At 44.4% G+C, this 22,786-nt stretch overlaps 4 protein-coding genes and 1 long non-coding RNA gene across 5 annotated transcripts; 4 read left to right on the top strand and 1 right to left on the bottom strand.

Moving 5' to 3' along the window:
- Nucleotides 1–404: 404 nt before the first annotated feature.
- On the bottom strand, nt 405–6,570 carry LOC109605505 (growth/differentiation factor 8). The gene is made up of 3 exons (XM_020022097.2): nt 5,740–6,570; nt 1,948–2,315; nt 405–1,688 (listed from the first exon to the last, which is right to left on the bottom strand). The coding sequence occupies exons 1-3, from the start codon at nt 6,215–6,217 to the stop codon at nt 1,311–1,313; spliced, it is 1,224 nt and encodes a 407-aa protein (XP_019877656.2). The 5' UTR covers nt 6,218–6,570; the 3' UTR covers nt 405–1,310.
- On the top strand, nt 6,516–8,612 carry LOC126265953 (uncharacterized). Its single transcript, XR_007548435.1, has 2 exons — nt 6,516–6,578; nt 6,988–8,612. It is a non-coding gene; the product is annotated as an uncharacterized LOC126265953 (long non-coding RNA).
- A 3,690-nt stretch (nt 8,613–12,302) lies between these two features.
- On the top strand, nt 12,303–16,560 carry LOC109605513 (inhibin beta chain). The gene is made up of 4 exons (XM_020022105.2): nt 12,303–12,973; nt 15,355–15,584; nt 15,651–16,045; nt 16,098–16,560. The coding sequence occupies exons 1-4, from the start codon at nt 12,469–12,471 to the stop codon at nt 16,333–16,335; spliced, it is 1,368 nt and encodes a 455-aa protein (XP_019877664.2). The 5' UTR covers nt 12,303–12,468; the 3' UTR covers nt 16,336–16,560.
- A 3,854-nt stretch (nt 16,561–20,414) lies between these two features.
- Nucleotides 20,415–21,628, top strand: LOC109605512 (homeobox protein SMOX-3). The gene is made up of 4 exons (XM_020022102.2): nt 20,415–20,648; nt 20,757–20,971; nt 21,037–21,136; nt 21,213–21,628. Exons 1-4 carry the CDS (start codon nt 20,552–20,554, stop codon nt 21,575–21,577), a joined length of 777 nt encoding a protein of 258 aa, XP_019877661.1. The 5' UTR covers nt 20,415–20,551; the 3' UTR covers nt 21,578–21,628.
- A 253-nt stretch (nt 21,629–21,881) lies between these two features.
- On the top strand, nt 21,882–22,782 carry LOC109605507 (peptidoglycan-recognition protein 2). The gene is made up of 4 exons (XM_020022099.2): nt 21,882–22,038; nt 22,089–22,303; nt 22,365–22,476; nt 22,539–22,782. The coding sequence occupies exons 1-4, from the start codon at nt 21,975–21,977 to the stop codon at nt 22,721–22,723; spliced, it is 576 nt and encodes a 191-aa protein (XP_019877658.1). The 5' UTR covers nt 21,882–21,974; the 3' UTR covers nt 22,724–22,782.
- The last annotated feature ends 4 nt before the right edge of the window (nt 22,783–22,786 follow it).

Raw genomic sequence — 22,786 nt, 5'->3', positions numbered from 1 at the left:
TCTCCCTCTCTCTCTCTCTCTCTTTCTCTTGGAGAACTTTGCACCTTTTTTAAACGTGTCCACTCTCCGTGAGTGAGGAGAGAGACCTTCAAAGGTAAAGCTGTTCCTCCCTTTGGAGGTGGGATTGTTGACACTTTGAGTGCGGTTACGTGCGAGAGTGTTACGCCATTGAGCGCTGGTTTTGATTTGGAGGAGAGCGTGAGTGTGTTGGAAGATATTTAAACGACGGGACAATGGTCTAGGACGCAATCAACAATCGGCAATCAAAATAAATATGTTGGGACGGTCAGTTACCGAATATCAAGGTCGAAACACCACCAAATAAAACAACACTACAAACAGAACGTTTAAAATTGCATGCATCACATGGTTGGGTTTGCGCAAGAAGAAATAACACGCAACGCTTTCAAATGTTTGTACATTTTTATTCGTGTATTTTGTTGAGTTTATTTAGCAAAAAAAAAAAAAATAACTAAAAACTAATTTTATCATACATCATACATCATATGGGTAAAAAAGCAAGTCACACAAGAAAAATGCAAGGACCGAAAAATACTTGATTTCAATTTCCTACTTTTAGAACCAAACAAAGAGAAAGGGAGGAAAAAGGAGAGAGGGAGAGAGAGAGAGAGAGGAGAGAAAGGAAAAGAGAGATCGATTAATATTAACAATTTATACAATTACAAGTCTTTGCAAAATATGTACACGTTTCCAAAAAAAAAAAAAAATAAAAAGAGTCACTGTTTCGGTTGGTTACTATACATAGTTTTACTTGGATTCAGTTTGCTTTCCGTTATCACAAATTTCGTCGAATGATTTTTTTAAGGCTTCCTATCACAACATTTGTTTTCTGTTTTTGTTTGTTTGTTTGTTTGTTTGTTCGTTTGTTCGTTCCACAACATCCGTGCATCGTGCATCATCACCAACGTATCACTGATTCATCTACGTATTCTCCTCTTGTTCACCGTGCTTCAGCTCTTTTACTGCCGACTCTGCTTACTCTGCTTACTCTGCTTACTCTGCTTACTCTGCTTACTGCCTTTCTACTACTTTATACTCTACGTTCTTCGTCTAAATCTCAATAAATATACAAATATCAAAAATTACTAGCTAAGATCAAAAAAAAAAAAAAAAAACATATCACATACTTTTTACAATAAAAATAATAAAAAAACGAAAAATAAAAAACGTGGGGGCGAGGGCGGGGGTTATTTACACGTGGACGTGGCGGAGTTCAGGGGCAAAACAGTCTTTTTCTTTCACTATTCCCGTCGGAGGCGACAATAAATTAAATTAGTGTGATGACGATCCTAAGAGCAGCCGCACCGCTCGACGACCATGCCGGGCAGACTGCCGTACATCACGTTGTAGTTCTCGTCGAAGTAGAGCATGGAGATGGCGGACATCTTCCGCGGGCCGCAGCACGGCTGGGCCGAGTTCTGCGACGCCAGGTTCATCAGGTGCGAGTGCGGGAACTTCTGGAGCGCCAACAGCGGACACTCGCCGCTGCAGAAGTGGGCGTCGTACCGTTTGGGGGCGATGATAAAGTCCCAGCCGAACTTGACGAAGTCGACCTCGAGCGGGTAGCGGCAGCACAGCTTCTCCTGCGTCGAATCGTTGCAGTTGAGGCCGACGCTTCGCCGCGTCCTCCGGCGCGACTCCGTCGTCGAGATCTCCACGTACGGCGACTGCAACAGACAACGCAACGCAACGCAACTTTATTTTGGGTCACGGCTCGTTTGATGTCCGCTTATCGGTCGGACGCCGACACGTGTGTCACAACACGACCGACTCTTATCTCCGATCGAAACGAAAAACAAAAGGCAACAATTGTTTCGGTAATTCGGCGTTTGTGGGGCCGTCGATAAGTTGTGGTCGTGTCTGTCTGAGATAATTTTAATCGGGTTCAAAAATAGCTCTCCGTGGACGACGGATGAATGTACTCACTTTGCCGACCACGTCGGTGATGAGCACCTTCTTGCCGTTGACGGTGGCGTTGATGACGAAGCCGTAGTTGTCCGAGCGCAGCTTGAACCACTCCGAGATGGTCTCGCTGAAGTCCAGCTGGATCCATTCGCCGCGGCCGTACTGCTGCGGCTGCTTCTTGGACCAGATGGGCTTGAGGACGGGCTCCGTGGCGCCGGTGGCGGGTCGCACGATCTTGTACACGTCCATGTGCACGTCGGAGAGGGGGTGGTGGTCGGCGCCGCGGATGTAGAAGTAGAGCGTCGCGTTCGCCACGTAGTACTTCAGGATGGAGTCGGTCAGCTGCAGCTGCAGGGCGTCGTGGTGCTGATGGTGCCGCTGGCGGGGAACTGGAACAGTTCAAAGGCGATTATGATTAAGTCGAATGAGAGGAACGGACAAATGAATTTGTGATGAATAATCGCCGTTTTTGCGGTTTATTAATATAGCATACAATGTACATATATGATTTATAAGATTGACCTCCCGACTAATTATTTATATTTGTTAATTGTGTCCGAACACGGATTTGTAGGCGACATAATAATAAGTTGTCCGCTTTGCTGAAATCGTTGCTAAACTCTGCCAAACAGTGACAGACAGGAAGATGATGGGAGAGTGAACGGAATCGACTAGAAAAACGAGATTGGGGAATAATCGATGTGCAGGAAAGAGAAATGCATGCGAGTCCGGCTCGTGGTTGGCGTCTCTCCGTTGTTAATTAAATTAATGAAATTCGCGGCTGACAGATACACAGATGTATACATGTCCTGTGCTCTCCAATCTCGATTTATTATTTATTTAGAGATTCTGTCTCTGTCTTCGCCTCCGTCACCATATTAATGTGCATTTTTAATCGAACATTTATCGAAAAAAATTGTAAATATTTTCCATAAATTCCTCTTAAAATATCTCGACCGCATTATTCATTTCAAGGATCCCATTGTTTTTTATAAACAACTAAACAACTCGTTTTTTACTGGCAGAAGTTTAAAAATAGAACTGAAATGAGTGAAAGAGTAATCTTACGTACTGTACAAGTTAACTAATCGGTTGTATAACAGATAATTCGCCTTGTGTAATTTTTTCTATGAGATAAACCTAAAATAGACCGAAATGATGAAAGAGTTGAGAGGTGGTGAAGGTGAGTGGAGAGTAAAGTCAATAAGTGAGTGATGGATGGATGGATGGATGAATGGAAGAGAGGCGGTCGGTCAGTGATTGTTTTGATCGCAAACGTTTTCAGTGTCAACGTTCTTCGGTCACACGCACAAACAACACAAACAATTTACAATTTACAATTTTGTTCCCCTCCTCGCTCTCTTTTTGCTCTTTCATTTCCAATAAACGGCCGCATTTTTTATTATCATCATTATATAATGGCCGTGTGACACATTTCGTTCCCTCCCTCGGGACGTTACACTTTCTTTTTTCCTTCTCGCAACATGGGACACAATTGCTCTACTTTTAACATTCAGACCGACCTTGAACACACATGCACTTGCAATGTTTGCTGCTGCTGCTGCTGCTGCTGCTGCCGCTGCTGCTGCTGCTGCTGCCACTGCTCTGCTTCTTTCTTGTTTGTTTCTCCGTTCCGTTTTACCTCTTCTTCTTCTCCTCCTCCTCCTCTACCTCTACCCTTTCTAATAATTGTGTCTCGTTTGATTTACAATTATTTACAGATTTCTACCTTTTTTTAAGGATGTAAAATGCATAAATGGCAATAAAAATCAGTTTCGACGGTTTCCGTCACTGTTGTCGTTGTTGTTGTTGTTGTTGTTGTTGTTGTGTGTGTGTGTGTGTGTGTGGGTACATGCATTTCAATTAAAGGTAATTTGAGTCACGCACACGCGACTCTGTACTCTGTACTCTGCACTCTGCATAATTTTCAATTTGAGAGCCGCAATTTTTTATTCGTTCCGGCGCAAAATGCGGATCCGCGGTTTGGCGGGCGGGAAAAGCGGCGTCGCTTACGACATGCGAGCGAAGAAGAAAAAGGAAAGGTAAAAGGAAAAGAAAAAGGAAAAGGAAAGAAGGGAGAGGAGAGGAGAGGAGAGGAGAGGAGAGGAGAGAACGGGACAGAATCGGTGCGAGTAAAATGAAGTGAGCAAAGTGACAAGTGCAATTACAAACAATTGCACGTCGGGGTCAGTGTTTGGGTCAGTCGGGGCCGCGCCACCGTCAAGGTCATTACTGACCAACATTTCCAACGCATCTCTGCTCTCTCTCTCTCTCTCTCTCTCTCTCTCTCTGCCCCTCTGCCTCTCTGTCTCCCGCTCCCTCTTTCTTTTTCTTCTTGACTCAAATCTGGATCGCAGAAGAACAACCAGTTAACAAGTAAATAAGTATAGTAAGCAAACAACGGAAAGGAATCGATTGGCGGTCGTCGTTAGGCAGACGGGACGAGTAAGAGAGTGAGTGATTTATGGACACGAACTCTGCATCCACGTATCGCGTCGGAGTGCAGCAGGAGTGCAAGGAAGTAGCGGTCGTTTCCGCAACTCCCGCCCGTTTTTCATTTCGGTACGCTGCTGCACACGCGACTATCGGAACCGGATCGCTTTGATCTCTATATTTAAATAGTACACATTCGCATTTGCATAAACATGTGTTGTTCTTCTGCTAAACCCATTTTTACCACTCGTTCGACTTTCGACCGTTCGGATTGGAGGAACGAGGGACGAAGATGATTTCAGAGTTTTACGTAAGAAAAGGCACACGCGACATCACTCGCGGAGTCGTCAATCTGCCTCTCTCGCTCTTCTCTCTCTCTCTCTCTCTCTCTCTCTGTGCTCTCCGCAGGTTTCGCTATTTTCGTACTATTGTGTCTTAAAATAGACACGCGTCGCGGCTGCATTGCACACTCACACACACACACACACACACACACACACACACACATGTTCGACGATTTTCGCACACAATCAAACTGAAAAGATGAGGAGATGCGGAGAGGCGAGAGAATAAGAAGAAGAAAAAGGCAGAGGAGTCACATCCTGTGTGTGTGTGTGTGTGGATTCGCAGAAACGGCGGACAAGTGCACAGATGTTGTCCGATCGTGAATGAAAGAAGGGAAGTCAGTAAGTAAGTAAGTAAGTAAATAAGTAAGTAAGTAAGTAAGTAAGTAAGGATGGGAAAGAAAACGGTTGACTTGGTAACAAGTTCCGTTTCGAAAATTGAGTCAAGGTCTGCGCGACGCGGGCGAAGACGATAAAATCGTTAGAACCACCCCCGGACTGTTTCTTTTTTCTTTTCGTTTCACTAATTCGAACGGGAGGAGCAATGATCAATCGTCAGTCTCGTTCGTCTAGTTGATCGTCTGGCGCTCTAATAAGTGTAAGTGTAAAGCGAGAGAGAATTACGTAACGGTGTCGAAATCGAATTGGAATTGAAATTGAGATGGAACCCCTTTGACCCCTTACGAACCAAATATCTACCAAATTGTACATTCAAACCGCCAACCGTGCCAGACCTCAGCTCGCTTGACGTTCACTCCGTTTCACACGATAACAGATGACTGTGTGAATGAATGAACGACATACGCAAATGTGGGAAATCACGTCAACTTCGTAGAACAATGGAGATTCGTTCGCTCGTGCCCGATACAATTATCGGAAGACACGATAGAAGACTTCATCTTATCAATTGCGTCAAAGACTCGTTTCCCTTCGGTTTATCGAAAATTTCTATTGAAAAAGAAATAGGTTGAACAAGTTAAAAATGATGTGATTGATTTGATTTTTAGGGAAGTAAACGAGTAAAAGAGACACTTACATGGCTTGGCGAAGACGAGGACCTTCTGCGTCTTGATGTGGTACTCGTCGTCCTCCTCGTGCACCGAAAATCCGGGCGTGTGCGGCTGTCGACCGTACGGTTCGTCGGCCTGCATCCCGTAGATTTCGTAGATGTGAGCAGGTACTTCCGGGAACTCCTTCCTCGTCACGTTCGGCGGATGCGAGAAGCCCAACTTGCGCAACACCTCGTTCTTGATTACCTCCAGGTTCCGCTGCTTCAGCTCTTCGTGCATCGCACAACCGCCGCAGCCGCCGCCGCCGCTCGAACTGGACGACGACGACGACGACGTCGACGACGACGATGATGATGATTTCTGGTCGTTGTTGTTGTTGTTGGTGTTTTGTTGATGTTTGTCGCCGCCGCCGACGCCGACGCCGATGTTTGCACTCAGGAGAAGGAGGAAGAGCGTCCAAGCCTGGACGGTCCGACAAGACACAAAGTCGACGTTTATGTGCATTTTGGCGGTGGAACCGAAAGTGGCACTGGGAGGAGGGTTGGAAGAGTCGCCGGGATTGAGATCAGGCCTGGTTGGGTGTCGGACGTGTGTCACATAGTCACCGACACGCACAAACTAATTAACGGACGAACGAACGAACGAACGAACGAACGAACGAACGGACGGACGGACGAACAACTCACTTTCCGATTGTCATCAATCAATCGAACCAATGTGGCAATGTTCCGATCCGATTCGAGAGTCGGTTCGTGTGCGACTTTGGTGGGTCGGTTGGTCGGTTGGTCGGTTGGTCGGTGGTCGCCTGTTTGTTGGACGGGTGGCGATCGGTCGATCGGTCGATTGGTCGATCGGTAAATGGTCGGTGAGTGAGTGGTGTTGGTTGATGTTGTGAGCGCGTCGCGACTGAAGGAGATGTGTTGAGCGCGTGGCGCTTTATATGGGCGGGCGGGATGCGAATGCGCCGCGCCGCGAACTAACCAACTAAACGCGAACCGCCGAACCGCCGAAACGCCGAAACGCCAAACACCCGCTCTCCAAACTCGACTGACCGCACTCACTTTCCTCCCTTTGCTTACTTATGTTTTTGATTCCTTTACTTATTTATTTATCTATCTATCTACCACTTTACTTACTCTTCATTTATCTGCTTGTTCTTTTGTACCTCATTTTTGCTTCTACATTTTGCATACACAAGTAAATTAACAAGTCAATTACTATTCATTAACATTATATTAAGAAGAGCGGACTAATCTCTCCTCGTGCCATTTCAGGTGGCGGTCCAACATCAAGGAACAACAATTGGGGAATTGGAAAGAATGTTGTTGCCATGGCAACAAAGTCACGTCGCAGAGGTGATTGATTAATAAGCAATCGAAGAGAGGAAGAAAGAGATTAGAAGAGCACACGTCGATTTATAAATAATGAATGAAGGAAGCCGCGATCGTCCTTCGTCCCGCGCATAATGCGAGAGAAGGACCGACTCTCGGCCGAATTAAAATTGTTAATGTCCGTTACGTAATTTGGAGAATCGCAGCAAAAGATGGATTTGTCCGAATTACCGATTCATCAATTTGCATCGGACCGCACTCGTGGCTTCGATTAAACTCGAAAGAACCACACTCTCGTCCGTCCCACATTCCGTTCATAATTCCGAAGTAATGAAAAAAAAAAAAAAAAAAAAAAAAAATGCCAGTCCAGGGTTCGATAACTCGGTAATTCGGGATAATTCGATCTGCTAATCCGACACCGCACCTATCAAATGGCACCGGAAGAAAAACTTGCTGGATTTCTTATTTTTGGTTCTAATTTCGCTTGGACGGAACGGAACAAAACAAATTTCTATCTTTAGACGGCGTGACGCAACGGTCGGAAAACAAAAGAAGGGATTCAAGTAAAAAGATGGGACCTTAAAGAAAAAACGTTTTGTCGTACCGCTGCGATAAGGGTGACCTAATGAACTTGACATTTTGAAACGCTCTTATCTCGGCACTCGGCACTCGGCACTCGGTGCTAAGTACTCGGTACTAATGCTCTTTTCAACTGGTCCGCCATTAGAACACAGCGCCTCACAAATTGGTCGATAATTGTCGTGGAGATAAGGGCGAGAGTGGAGAGCGTTTCCCACATCCGAAGCGCCATGTGCTGCATGTTGCACCTTCGCTCTCGGCGACAGATGGGAAGTGGTGCCTCGCGTACCCTTTCCCGGTGCTGCAACAGTTGGTTCCCGTTTCGATCCAATAAAGGGTTTAATGTGATCTCCTCTCCGTCCTCTCTACCTACTGTCGTCGCAGCGGCCAGGTAGGAAAAATTAAAATTGCAAATCAAACCGAACCACTCGACCACCAACTGTCTTTTTTCAAAACCTTTTTCTTTTTTATTATTCTAATCTCTCTCTCTCTCTCTCTCTCTCCCTCTATCTCTATCTCTGTGCCGTCGAAGACGACCGTTGCTGAGCATTGAGCACCACGTCGCATTGGCGATGCACCTATTTTTCTGAATGTTTGTTAAAGCGAGATAAACAATCATTATCAACGAACTTTCGAACTTTTGCACTCTGCAATTGTTGTGAACAATTAAAGAAAGGATCCTTCTTTGGGCAACGTTACTTTTGTAACTGATGACTGACGAAGAGAATCGTAATTAGAATCTGCGAATACCTTCAGATCCTGATCCCGAATCGATTGCGAATCGTCGATTGATAAGTGCACAAATAATTAACCACAATAAAATAAACAAAACGTGATTCACGGCGAGACTTGATAAAAATGTTTTTACAGTAATTCACTTAATCGACGTAAAAGTTGGGAAAGGTCGAGATTCTGCGACTGAAAAAAAATCATCACGACAAATATTTATTAATTTCGAACGGAACAAACAAACAAACAAACAAACAAAACACAGAAAGAAGCAGAGGAGAGGCGAAAGAAGAAAGGAGGAATTCGGTTACAATGTATCTCGCTGGTTTATGCATTCGCGATTTAAACGATAACCGATCGTTTCGGCATTGTTATTTATAAGGAAAAAAGAAGAAGGAGAAGGAGAAGAAGAGCGGAATCAAAAGCGCCGCTGCGGCGAATTTCCCAGAATAAAAAATTATCATATGGTTAATATGAATAAAATGTTCACTTAATCCGATCAAAAATAAACAAATCGCAGTACAAAACGTATGGCCCACTTAAAACCAACCTAAAGCCCTACACACACCGATCAATTATTATTCTCATTTATTTTCTTCAATTTGCGATTGCAATACAAATATTTTCAACTAAAATAAATATCTACTTAAACATTCACATAAATTTTTAATAGGAACAAATAAATAAAGCAATTAATATTAATCAAAGGAATACGAAATGTATTTAATATTTAATTTAAATAAATAATTATTAAAACAATCACATTTCATTGTTTCTGATTTTATTTTTTACAATCATAATTATACATAATTAAGTTATATTAAAAATCAATAATGTAGAAAACTCGAAATAAATCATTTTTAATAACTTTAATAATTTCATTTTTTCATATAAACCAAGTTTGTAATCAACAATATCATTTGATATTAATTTAAATCAACATTTACATTGTATAGAAATGTATATATAAAAAAAAAAAAAAAAAAAAAAAAATATTATTTGTGTATGTTGTACTTTATAGAATGATGTAAATTTAAATAAGCGGTCGATCCTTGACCGGTTCAATTTTTTTCTTTCTTCTTTCTTTTCATTTTTTCCACGTTCTCTTTTTTTGGCCGCACCATAATAATAATAAGCATATTTCTATTAATTTCCAATCCAGTCCGATCCGATCCGATCCGAAATACGTCAACAACAACTTTTTCTGGAGCCTCTCTCTCTCTCTCTCTCTCTCTCTCTCTTTCTTTCTTCCCAGTCAAAACATTATGGACGGGATAAAATGCAGAAACCACCGAAAATAAGAGATTATGATTACGTCATTTATATTAATTTGCATCTCCATCCAGAGTCTGTCGCGACGGGACGTCTTTCAATGCTGCAGACACTTTTCTTACGCCAAGGTTCTTTTTTCGCCCGATATCGACCTAAATTCATTCAGCAACTCTTCAAATCTTATTATTTGCTCAAACTCTGTTGTTGTTGCTGCTGCTGCTTTATTTCGACTTTTATTATTTTCCGGGAACGACACAACTGATCGACGTTGAGAACGAAACGAAAATCGAGTGGGAGAGCGAGTAGATCGAGTTGCGTCAAACATTCTTTTGTTAATCCGACTCGTTCATCTCGCGTCGTTATCAATTAATTAAGTGTGTGGGCGATTTGGGGGACAAACAGTTTTTTCTTTTTCCTTTATGCAACGAACGGGGGAGAAAGGTAAACAGTGCGTTTGACCGGTTTCCAGTAATCTAATATTTCGCGAGGGAGTATTAGAAATGCATCTTTTTCGGATTTTCGGATTTCCGTTGCGTTTCGCATTTCGCGCACTTTTGTTGCTTCTACTTTATTTCACTTCATAATCCTCTCTCCTCCTTCTCCTCTTTCTTCTTATCCTTTGAAACAGTTTAGGAAACGCACAGAGGTCGCTACTGAATCGACATTTCGAAAGCAGTTACGAATATCTGGAGTGTCGTACGTGAAAGTTTGTCGTCCAACTTACAGATGTCGCGCAAATATCGCTGAACGAGTGACGACGAATCGACTTGTGGCAAGTTTAAATTTTTTATGGGTACGGTTTGATTTTCCATTTGGTTCGCGATCGATTCGATTGAAATCGGGGTCGCGTGGCGACTCACATTTCAATTTGTTTATGTAAAACTGTGGGTCGTCCGTCTCTATCAATGAATCCGACCTATTAATATGTAATGGGGATGCAAATGTCCGGTTTGCCCGTGGAATTAATTTGAAACGGATGTCGTTTGTCCCCCCGAAATGCATAATTTTAAATAATCGGGTCCGATCGAAAAAGGGACCGAGTGCGTTTCATGGTCGATCGTCGCCGCGACGCAAACTTTAGTCGTCGTCCAAGGACGGTTTTAGTCTAGCAACTTTTCTACGTAATAATATCCCAAAAAAAAAAAAAAAAAAAAAAAAAACACGAAAGAGACGTGAAAGGAAACGTCAAGTGGCAATAAATTATCGAAAAGAGTAAAAGTTTTGTTGTTGTCGCTCATTAATATTGTAATGTGCAACATTTTTATGAGAAACGTATGTACATGCATTTTTGCTGTGTGCTCTTGGAGTGGATGGCGTTAAATCATGTTCGGACACGCGAATAAATCGAGCAAAGAGGGTGGAGGAGGGGCGGCAGCGGGAAGGGGCGAAGGGAGGGTGGCCAAACTACTAGACAATGCATCCTCGTAAAACAACATGCACATGCAGTTCATGAAATCGAATCGATACCGAAACCGACTTCAGACTCGACTCTCGCCTCTTCGGCTCTTCATTTCCACCAACTCGATTCTAAATATTAAACGATCCTTCGATCGATCAAATATTCAAATTCTCATCTGTCACAATGGTCACATTGGTCGAATTGGTGAGGGGTTATTGGCAAAAACACCTCTCAATGACACAATAAGTAACGAGGTCAGTTTTTCGCTCATTTTCACACCGATCTAACTGACGACGTGTGTGTGTGTGCTGCGAAAACGAAAGTGTTCTCCTTTCGACTGACTAATCGTCGGACGATCTTGAAAACGAACAACGTTGAAACGTTATTAGTGTGATGGCGATAAATTAGAATTGGGTGAGAGATAAATAAGCAATTATAATAAATGTGGTCGGAGAGTTCGTGTCGTGGCGCCTCTGCCCACAACATCACGATCCAAAGGTGTGTTTAAGACAACACCTTATTGTTTCTTGCTTTGAGATAACTGCTCGACCTCAAATCAATGGCGTGCCACCGATTATAGCCGCGCTCGTTCTCTCCACCTTTTCCTGCCTCTTATTGTCACTTCTATTCCTTCTATTTGTTTTTACTACATTTTTTCTGAAGGAATTGAATTAATTGGTGTCGATCGGAGTGGCGAAGACACGAAACGGCCTCTGTAAAGATTTATTGGTCCATCCGTGATACGACCATGGCGAATATCGTGCGAATTTTTTGTCGATTTGCATTCGAAATTAATTCGGTGTGTGTGTGTGTGTGTGTCTAGACATTCAGTGTCTGTCTATCTGTCTGTCTGTCGAACCTGACGCCACACTTTGCTTTGCTTCGCTCCGATCTGCACCAAACTAAGTAACGACAGTTCGACCGTTCGACTGTTGGAAAGTGTGACAGTCACACACACACACAGTCGAATCGCGATGATTCATTCCGCATTTCCGTATTTAGATTTGCCATAAATTGGGGAGAGCGGACACGAACGGCGGCGGCGGACGAGACGCGGCCGACGGTGATGAGCGAAGAAGCGAAGAAGCGACGGAGAGGCGAAAGGCAAAGCAAGAGCGGAGCAAAAGTGGCCGAGAGTGGCGGAGTGTGTGGCGCGTTCGCGACAGACCCACCGTCTCCGGCGGCTCAGTCGACCAGACACCGCCGTCGCGAGAGGACCGACTGCACGACGCAACCACCACGTGTCCGTCATCATCATCCTCCCCGTTCCCATATTCCTCCGTCAGTCCGCATATCGGCACGTTCGGCGTTCGGGGGTTCTCGCGGCGAGTACGAGCGATGGTACCGGGCGATGGGGGCGGCGCGAGCTCCGCGAGCATCAGTGGCCGGTGAGTCGGGCGGCCGCCCCACGTCCGCGCTGGCATGTTCCTCACCCAGGTGAGATAATGGCGGTGGCACGTGTCGTGTGCGTCGCCGCCCTGACGGTGCTGGTGACCGCCACCATCCCCAACAGCAACGCCAACCGCCGCCACCACCACCACCCCGCGCCCTGCCCCAACTGCGTGCTGCACGACCGCGTGCCGGGCCATCATCCTCCTCCTCCTGCTCCTCCTCCTCCTCCTCCTCCTTCTCGGCAGCCGGACGCCGACCGTCTCCGCCTGGAAGCCATCAAGTCGCAGATCCTCTCCAAGCTGGGCCTGAGAGAGAAGCCGAACGTGACGCACAGCATGCCGAAGGAGATGGTGCTGGAGACGCTGTTCCGGGCCGAGGACGTGGACGACGACGACAACGACGACGACGACGCATTTGCGGAGGGCGCCGCCAGACGACGGGAGTGGTCGTGGACCACCGAGGAGGCGAGAGACCGCCACGACGGACACGCCGGCGATCAGCAGGATTACGACGACTTTTACGCCAGGACGTCGGAGATCATCTCCTTCGCCGAGCAAGGTAATGCTGCTCTAACTCTCCATCAATCACCATATCGATTTCGCTTTTAATCATCCCCAATTCTAATAATTGTAATTGTGCAATCTGTTTTCATTGATTCCGTTCGTTCCGTTCCATTACTTCCCCTCCGCAAAATAACATGCCAATCGCCAAACAAACATTTTCATCTCTAATTTGTTTAATTGAATTGTCCAAATACAATACGCAATTAATTAACGTTTATTGTTAAAATAAATCAAACTGAAAAATGTGGATGATTCGAATTGGAATCGATTTACATCAATAAGTGTAATCTTTTCGATACAATATTTGTATAATTATGTCGATAATTTCAATGACGGAACACTATTTACACACTCTTATTCTCAAAACAAATAAGCGAAATGTTTAAAATAGATTGTTGATGTAAGAAATTCAATCACATATAAATAATTGGAGTCTATTTTTAACCATGGATGGTGTGGATTTCAGGTAATTATCTTAATAATTGTGCGAGTATTAAATGTTCAATCTCACTCATTTCAAGTGCTGAGAGTGTATTGGCCACGTGACTCACATGGCAATTTTTTATTCGCATTATTTTAATTTGAACGGTGTCGTGTCGTGCACGCAACTTGACAGGAAAGTTGCGGCGTCGCGACGACCCACGTAAATCATTCACCGATTCACACTTGCCTTGCCCTTAATTACGTAATTATCGCCCCATTCAATAATTAAACGTCCAAAGTTTCTAATTGACCGACAAGAAGGAGAGACATAAATTTACGTAGTCCGTAACTACAATAGTTTGTATGTTGAAGATATTGATTTAACGTTTCATCGGATGTCAGTGAAAGAACTGATTTATTTTCGACCGTTACCGAAACGATAAAAAGAGAGAGTAATATTTTCACCTGTGACTCAACAAGTTCGAGGTTGGAGTTTCGTGGACAAATTGACGGGTTTACCAACCAATCGACACGTGCAGGTTTTTCTTACTATCGACGAAATTATTAACGCCACGCGACTCCATTTGGTCTGTTCTTGCTGAAAGTCCGCATGTTTGCCACGAAACTGAATTCAAATAAGTTCACGACCGAAACAATGTTTCAACTTTATTCATTCCCTCCTCTCTTAAATTAAAACGAAATTCCTTCGATGAGCATCGAATTGGAGAAATCATCGCCGGAAAGAGGTTCGAAAGGAGGAAAAGGATGAAATGGAGCAAAGCAAAAGGCAATGGAATGTAGAGGATGTGATCTGTGCGTCGCGACGCGTCTAGTCGCGGTCGATCGATGCGATGGCTCCGACCTGACGCCGTCCGTCGTTCGCCTCGCTCTGTTCCATCCACTCTTTCTACCCGCTGCCTGCAGTCCGAGGCGGCGGCGGCGGCGGCGGCGGCGGCGGCGGCCCCGCAGACGACGACGGCACAACGGCGGCACACACACATTCACACACACACACACACACGAGACGCGTCGCGACGACGGACGCACTCGCGACTATCTATTTATTACACACGTTCATTACTCCAAACTCCAACCAAACGGAATTGATTATCGAGGACGTCAGCGAAATCGGTGCAGCATTCGGACGGGGAATGCGGAGATTGGAGGTCACTATCCCTCATTCCATCCGTGGAATTCCCGGCGCATCCACCATTCTTTCCAATTCAAAGTGATATGTAGATAGATGGTTGCAGAGCAGAGCAATGCAATGCAATTATGATGACGATAAAAAAGTTGATGTCTTGTCGTCGTCTTTTTCTGACGTTCTCTACACTTGTTTCCCCACTTTTTATCGCCGCACATTAAACCAACTTTTTACTCCGACTCCACTACACAGCTTGTTTTAATTCGTTTACGATGCACCGAATCACCGCAGGAAAAAACTCCTTTTTAAACGACACGCTTTATAATCGTTCATATTTCATTAACAATAACGAATTTATGGAGGACGTACTAAAAGTGTGCACACGAGCTGCAAACTGCAAACTGCAAACTGCAAACTGCAAACCTAAAAGTGCTTTTACGACGGATCATGAACTTGAAGAGTGCATAAACACTCCAATAATATTGTGGTGTGGCGGTTGTAAATGTTTTACACCGATAAAAACCACTAATATGCACTTTTTATGTCCGCTCGTAAAACCGGCGCATCCGCCAAACTTTCAGTCCGACCGACCGACCGACCACATTGTGTTACGTCAAAAGAATAAGAAAGAAGAGGAAAGGTGAAATGTGACATGTTCACAATGTAGAAGAGTCAATTGGAGATAAGTAAATAAAAAAGGGGACGAGGGAGAAGAGAAAGAAAAAATAAAGAGTGGATAAATTTATTGCGGCGACTTAATGACCCACGACCGGAATCGGATCACTAATCATCGGTCATCAATCTTCCAGGTTCGACGCTCAACAGAAACAGACTGTTGGAGTTCTCCATCAGTCCGGAGGCGGGTGGTTCCATGACGGGCGGCGAGTTCAGGGTGAGAACGGCCGCCCTGTGGCTCAAGGCCGACTACAAGGCGGTGGAGGAGAAGAAGAAGAAACGGCCCAAGTGCCGACACACAGAAATCTACGTCTTCAAAATCATATCCGATAGATTGCCAGAGTCCGTCACACTTAGTAATAGTGTAAGTATTCCGTCCCTTCTCGCCCAACGATTCGATCAAGTGAGTACGTGTGTCTTTGCCTTTCAGCAATTCGATAGGGTGACCGCCGAACCGGTGTCCGCCAAGTTGGAGGAGCGGTCGAGCGGGTGGCAGAAGCTGGATGTCACCGAAACGGTCCGTTCGTGGCTGAGCACGGGCGGCGCCCACAAACTAAAGCTGTTTGTCGACTGCGCCTGCTGCGCCAACTGGCGAGTGCATCTCTTCAACGGGGCGCGAGGTGAGGACGAACGGGACGGGCGAACGGGCGGAGAGAACCCCAACAGACCGTTCCTGGTCATCCACACCGATCCGAACGCCACCAAAAGGGTGAGGAGGAGGGCGCTGGAGTGCACGCCCGACTCGGGGAACCAGTGCTGCAAACAGAGGTTCTACGTCAGCTTCAAGGCGCTCGGATGGGACGACTGGGTGATAGCACCGCAGGGGTGAGTAAACAGTCACCGTTTCGATCATCATTTTCTGTTGGTTCGTGTGCAGGTACTACGCGAACTACTGCAGAGGAGACTGCGGCCAACATCGCACGCCCGACACGTACGCCACCTACCACACGCACGTGCTGGAGGAGGCGAGGAAGTCGCACCACCTGAGCGGGGTGCAGCCCTGCTGCGCACCTCTCAAGTTCAGCTCCGTCTCCCTCATCTATTACGGACCGAACCGGGACGTCATCAAGAGGGACCTGCCGAAGATGGTCGTCGACGAGTGCGGATGTCCGTAGACGGATTCAATTTGTTTTGGTACGAGTGCGCGAGTTGAACGCCGAACACTGAACACTGAACTCGGAACGCTGAACGGTTCGAGGCAATGTGTGAGTAGATAAACGAATATACGCAATAATTAAATAATTGACTGACGCAATAAGCAACGTTACTAAACTAAATTTAATAAAATATTGAATGATTGATGATCAGATGATGATGATGATGATGATGATGACGTTGATAACGACGACGAAGACGACGCTGATGATAATTGATGAGGATGATTATATTATATATACATGAAATATTATATAAATATATATATATTTAATATATTTAAAAGACAAAATGAATTTTATACAAGGCTGATGTAAAATTTTCACGCACGAATTTTGCGCCGCTTCGACTGTGCAATTCAACACTGTTTCTCCGAAAACGGACGAATTTAATCCTTTATTCACAATTGACACATTTTTCTATTTTTTCTACTTTCCTAAAAATTATTCAAACTAATTGTTCGTCTGTTTCGCAGAAACTCGTTGTTCTTGTTGTTGATGTTATTGTTGTTGTTCTTCTTCTTCTTCTTCTTCTTCTTCTTTTTCTTTTATTTTCTCTTTCTTTTTTATGTGTAATTTATGTAAAGTTTTGTATTTTTGGAAACGATGGTTTTGTAATTGTGCGACATATTGAAATTCTATCGTAACAATTAGTAAAAGTAGAAAGGAGACGAGGATTTTCCAGAGCAAACATTGATGAAGAGATCAAACTGTGATATTTATTGTCAATACGAGAGGCATTAACTAATAAAATTTAGGTCAATTAACGACTCTTTGGACGCGTGCAATGCAAAACCAGTCAACACTCAAAAATATGCCGTTAAATTTCCGTTCTCCTAGTCTTAGTCTGATATATCTAATTATAAAGAAAATTGTGCCCGAAAAAATCTGTGATTCGTTTTTTGCGTTCGGGCAAATGTTGAATGTCCGCTTCGACCCAACATGTAAACAATTCTAATGTGTAAGTCGCCGCCTCTGCTCCGCCCCCAACCGACAATAAACAATGAACCAATCGACAGTCAGCGCCACCTATCAGCAGCCCAAAGCCCTAGACTTAAACTAGTCCGTATTTATCGTACAAGAAAATAAGAAGAAACAAAAAAAAAAAAAAAAAAAAAAAAAGCGCTTGTGAAAAGTGAAGGCGGGAAGAGACTCGGAGAGCCGCGCGGACCACAGATGGCGCCGGATGGCTTCCGTGAAGTCCCGCCGCGTCCGCGTCGCCCTCCGACTCGGACCTCGCAACATCTCTACACTCTACAGCAATATATATATATATTGTGTATTTATCCCCCCGTTGTATGCCTTATTGTACCGAGGTGTCGACGACTCTCTCTCTCTCTCTCTCTCTCTCTTTGCGGTGGGCGAGACGCCCATCAATTATACATACATTCGACGAGTGAACAACGATGGAACGATGGTTCCCGCGCGACCGTTCTTTTCATAAAAGAGGCCACGGAACCACGGTTTTTTTTAATCACGCCGGACCCGGAACGTGTTTTCTTTGCTGACGTTTCCGGTTCGTGTCGATCGATGATCTTTATCTCTTTCTATCTCCCTCTATCTCTATTTCTCCACCTTTAATCTGTATCTCTGAAAGTGTACAATAAACGAGTAAACAGTAAATAGCTTTTGCAATCGATACCCAAACAAGTAACTAACTCATATTGGATCAATTGGACGAATAAAGATAACAAAAATGGCTCAGTTAGATTTAGAAGATTGCGCAATTTTTATTAAAAAAAAAAAATAATAATAATAATAAAATAAACGAATGACAAATGTTCCTGATGTAAAATACTCAACCAATAAAAGATAAAGACAAGTTGCTTGTTTCTTTTTCTTCTCCTCTGCTCCATATCTGTCCATCCCGTTCCTCCTCGAGAGCCTCTCCAAGCCGAGGTAAGCAGGTGCGGCAAGTGTTGGGCCCAAAAAAAGGAGGCGAAATGCTCATGTTGAGTCATCGACTGATCGTAGATTGTTGGTGCAGTTGTTCGGTTCGTTTTTGTCTCGTGGGAGGGACCGACCGACCGACCGATGAAAAAAGTCTGGCACATTTCGTCGGATCGGAGTGCCGAACCGGTTTTTGGCATCGTTTCGGGCATTTCGCGACGACGCGACGTTTGACCCTTCCTCCTTCCTCCTGTTTCGCGGGGCACGCCGTCTCCTGCCCCCCTGGCAACATCATATCATCCCCCATATCTGTCCGGGTCATGTCTGTTAATCCGCGATCGCCGATACATCTTTGCACTTTGGCACTTTACGCATTTATTTGGACTCTCCCGAAGGAACAATTGAATTGGCAGACGAATAAAAAATAAACAGAGGCCATAAAAAGGACAATAGAAGGGACAATAAGGGAGTAGTAGTGCGACGAGTGGAATTCGTCTGGCCGAATAAATTTAATTGGAGTGCGACCCATTCAAGGACTCGATTTCAATTTAATCGTCCCGTCAGTCCTCCTCGTTTTGTTGCCATGCCAAAAACGGGCGACTAGAAAACTAACTAACTAACTAACTAACTCCTCCCCACTCTATCGATATTATTCGTTCCGCCGGACGTGTCCGTGCTGCCATCTTTACTCCACCACTCCAATCCCCCTCCCTCCTCTGGAGAACACTACCCCACGTCAATCCACACACGCATCGTTGAGATGACGAGGGACGAGAGAGGCGCCGCAGCTAATTGTCAGCGAGAAAAACAATTAGGAACGTCACACCGATTAGACTAATTGTTCGCTTATCTGAGCCGAGAACGAGTCATTGTTTCCGAAAATGAAACGACCGTTGTGTCCGGGACCGTCATCTGATCGAACGAGACGGCGATCCCGAAACGTGACCAGACCGACAAAAGGGCCTCCGAAATTTCCCATAAATTCACCACACCCACGGCCACAACGGACATTCGCCTCTCACCATCGTCGCCGTGCATCTCTGCAGTTCCAATTGGAAAAATGACAGTTCTCAAAATAGTGGTTGTGTTGTGCTTTCTCCAGACGATCCACTCCTTCCCCGTGGCACAGGAACCGTCGCTCACGTGGCTCATCAACAAATTGTTCTCCGAAAGTCCCAACAACTACGAGACTCACGTGAGGAAAAAGACTCTTCCCAAAAAATCGGTGTTTGTTGCTCCGTCCCTGAACATTTTCGAACCCTGCCCGAAAGGATACGAGGAAGACGAACGAGCGAGGTGCATCAAAATCGTGTCCTTCGACGAAGAGAAACACTCCAACTTCCTTCTGGACAAATTAGGGGACTTTGGAGATGTCGCCTACGATTACGACGACGAAGAAACGACGTCGACAACCACGACCACCACCACCAAACCTTTCCTAAGACAAATTTGGAGCAAAGAAGATTGGCAACCTGTCAGGATCGAAATACCATTTTACACTGAGGAAACAGATCTTCGCAGATTGAAATATCAACGTCAAAACGAAGAAGAACGCGAACAAGATCCGGTCCCGAGAGTGGAAACAGTAATCAGTGAAAAACTGCCGTAGACAGATAAAATGATTACTAATCAATCACTTTGTAAAGCTAGTCTCGATTGTTTTCCATGTAAATATTGTCCGTTTGATTCTCTGTTCTCCGAATTTATATTTATTTTTCCTTGTCTCGACGAGGAATGTAGCAAATAAACTATTTTTAGTAAACTTACTGTCGTTTCATTAATTTAGTTGCTTCTCGTAAGACTGTTTAGTTAGTCAGTTAGTTAGTTATAAACAATGAAATGTGAGAAAGAGCACGTGAAAAAATTTCTCACCGACACTTTATACAACTCCGTTGGGGAACCATAAAAAAGCGACGTGATTAGTTTAGTTGGGAACACGTGGTTCCGGCCACAGGTACATTTTTCAACTCGCACTCATTGTTCGATCACGCAAGTGACATTTTTTCGGGTTACGTCACGTTCGCGTCCCTTAAAAAAGTTTACGAGTGTCTCTCAGGTAAAACGATCGGGAACCGTGAGAAAATCGATCGATCAAATATACATGTATGAAAAGGAAACCTTTGAAAGGACGAAAAGCTCTTATAATATTAAAATGTGTGCACTCGTGGGTTTTCTAAGTCGCGCTTGTTCGTTCTGGAAAACGGACAAAAGGTGACGCGAGACGAACGAGACAACTTCGAAAGGTTTTTTCACTTTTTCCTCAACGAGCCCACGAAACAACCGACCCATGAAGCGACAGTTGGACGAGGAAGATCTGCCGTCGTCGTACTCCATTAACGGACTGCTCAACAGTCTGGAGAAGGAAGAATCCCGAGATAAATACGGTGAGAAACTGACAAAACACTCTCGAAGACATATCGAATTAGCACCCTGAAATTGAATTATGCCCGACTCATGATTGAATTAACCGTAATTCGATTTGCATCTCGCAGACTACGGAGACAACTTGCAGACGTCCTACAACACCAACGACGACGGTTCCAGACTCGGTTCCGGCTCCAAGAGGAAACAGCGAAGGTATCGCACCACGTTCTCCAACTACCAGTTGGAGGAGTTGGAGAGGGCGTTCCACAAGACGCATTATCCCGACGTGTTTTTTCGGGAGGAGCTGGCTCTGAGGATCGACCTCACCGAGGCTCGGGTGCAGGTCAGTGACTTTCATCTCTCACCCACATCTTCCTGTTGCTCTCTAACCCGGACGCACTGTTTCAGGTGTGGTTCCAGAACCGCAGAGCCAAATGGAGGAAACAGGAGAAATGTCTGAGCAAAAACATGCCACCGGGGACAATCAACTTGCCCCTCTCCCTGCAAGGTAACCGCTCAAACGTTTCCGTTCGTTCGTTCGTTCGTTCGTTCGTCCATCTGCAATCTGTGGTGCTCTTTTTAAGCTTGTTCCACACCTCTCGAAAGTCCACTGCTAAACTTCAACCCCGAACAAAACTCCTCCAACTTGTTCCTGGGATTGGAATGGTCGAACATGACGTCTCCCATTTTCACCAGCCAATCGATAAACTTGGAACAGAACGGACAAGTCGACTCCGATCGTCTGAACGAGACAATTTTGATAGCAGATCGGATCACCAATTCGATAAACACCAATCTAACGATGGGCGACAACATTTTGCTCAACGACGATTTGAACTCCCCTCGCATGGACTCCAATCTGATCGACATGGGAGACAACAACGACATCGACATCGATTCCGATTTGTTAACGTTGAAACCGAATCGAAATGTGAACGCCGATCGTTGACTGTTTGTTTACTAATCAATGACTAATGTTAAATAAATGTTTTCCTCCCTTCTTTTTTTATTCCGTATTAAACCAAATTGGGTTATCGAAATACGTTTCTTCATTTATTTTTACAATAAAAACACTCTTAATAAAGAAATCCGTTGAATTTCGTTTCATTTCATAACAATAAATCAATAAATTACAAATTTAATATAAACATTTTTTATTATTATTGAAAGCATTGAAATATTACGTGCAATCATTGTTTTATTTGTAAAACCATATTGAAGATAATAATTCTTGTTTGTCGAGAGTGTTTGCACGTCGTAGTAAAAGGGGAACCACATTTATTTTTGAACATATCCATATAAATATAATCGCCTCCTCGAATGACCTCACACGACTATCAACAATCATGAAGAAGACAACGTTCGCAATCGTTTGCGTTCTGCTCATCGTTTTACCCACACTCGTGCACTGTGAGTATGATTCAGTTCATCCGACTTATTTATTTACTTATAAACTTTAGGTTCTTGTCCGACAATTGTTTCTCGATCGGAATGGGGAGCAAGAAGAGCAAAAGGAACGACAAGTTTAAAAATAAATCCCGCTCCGTATGCCATAATCCACCACGCCGATACGCCGCCGTGTACCAGCGAATCTCAGTGCAAGAGCAGAGTGAAAAACGTCCAGGACTACCACCAGAACACCAGAAAATGGGACGACATCGGTTACAACTTCTTGGTGGGATCTCCCTTATAAGTTGCTCACTCAAACTGAGCGTTACACAAGTTTCTTTTTCCAGATTGGGGGTGACGGAAAAGTGTACGAAGGCAGAGGATGGGGTTTAAGTGGCGCCCACGCTCCCAACTACAACTCCAAGAGCATCGGTATCTGTTTCATCGGCAAATTCGACAGTAAATTATAACCTCCACCATTTCCTTAATCAATTCCATTAATTCGATGCCCCTTCTTTTAGGCGTCAGTCCAAGTGAAGCACAGCTGCAAGCTGCCAGAGATCTGTTAAGTTGTGGCGTTGATTCCGGAAAACTGTCGCCCAGTTACAAACTGTTGGGTCACAAACAAGTTCGACAAACTTCTTGTCCCGGAAATTCTTTGTACGCCATCATTAAACAATGGCCGAATTGGGCCCCAAATCCATAAAAAAATATCTTCAATCCACATTTGTATTTATTAATTTAAATAAATAACACTTTCCTTTATTTG

This window comes from Aethina tumida, chromosome 6, assembly GCF_024364675.1.
Source record: "Aethina tumida isolate Nest 87 chromosome 6, icAetTumi1.1, whole genome shotgun sequence".
NCBI classification, from domain to species: Eukaryota; Metazoa; Arthropoda; class Insecta; order Coleoptera; family Nitidulidae; genus Aethina; species Aethina tumida.
Note: the sequence above shows the minus strand (reverse complement) of the source record. Positions and strands in the feature narration are given on the sequence as shown.

Bases quoted from the DNA above. Each gene is read 5' to 3' on its own strand.
- LOC109605505 (XM_020022097.2), bottom strand. From the start codon at position 6,217: ATGCACATAAACGTCGACTTTGTGTCTTGTCGGACCGTCCAGGCTTGG. The intron at 2,316-5,739 runs GTAAGTGTCTCT...GAACTGTTCCAG, and splicing joins CCTCGTCTTCGCCAAGCCAT to TTCCCCGCCAGCGGCACCAT. The intron at 1,689-1,947 runs GTGAGTACATTC...TGTCTGTTGCAG, and splicing joins TCACCGACGTGGTCGGCAAA to TCGCCGTACGTGGAGATCTC.
- LOC109605513 (XM_020022105.2), top strand. From the start codon at position 12,469: ATGGCGGTGGCACGTGTCGTGTGCGTCGCCGCCCTGACGGTGCTGGTG. The intron at 12,974-15,354 runs GTAATGCTGCTC...TCAATCTTCCAG, and splicing joins CATCTCCTTCGCCGAGCAAG to GTTCGACGCTCAACAGAAAC. The intron at 16,046-16,097 runs GTGAGTAAACAG...GTTCGTGTGCAG, and splicing joins TGGGTGATAGCACCGCAGGG to GTACTACGCGAACTACTGCA.
- LOC109605512 (XM_020022102.2), top strand. From the start codon at position 20,552: ATGAAGCGACAGTTGGACGAGGAAGATCTGCCGTCGTCGTACTCCATT. The intron at 20,972-21,036 runs GTCAGTGACTTT...GCACTGTTTCAG, and splicing joins TCACCGAGGCTCGGGTGCAG to GTGTGGTTCCAGAACCGCAG. The intron at 21,137-21,212 runs GTAACCGCTCAA...GCTCTTTTTAAG, and splicing joins CTTGCCCCTCTCCCTGCAAG to CTTGTTCCACACCTCTCGAA.
- LOC109605507 (XM_020022099.2), top strand. From the start codon at position 21,975: ATGAAGAAGACAACGTTCGCAATCGTTTGCGTTCTGCTCATCGTTTTA. The intron at 22,039-22,088 runs GTGAGTATGATT...TATAAACTTTAG, and splicing joins TTTACCCACACTCGTGCACT to GTTCTTGTCCGACAATTGTT. The intron at 22,304-22,364 runs GTGGGATCTCCC...TTCTTTTTCCAG, and splicing joins ACATCGGTTACAACTTCTTG to ATTGGGGGTGACGGAAAAGT.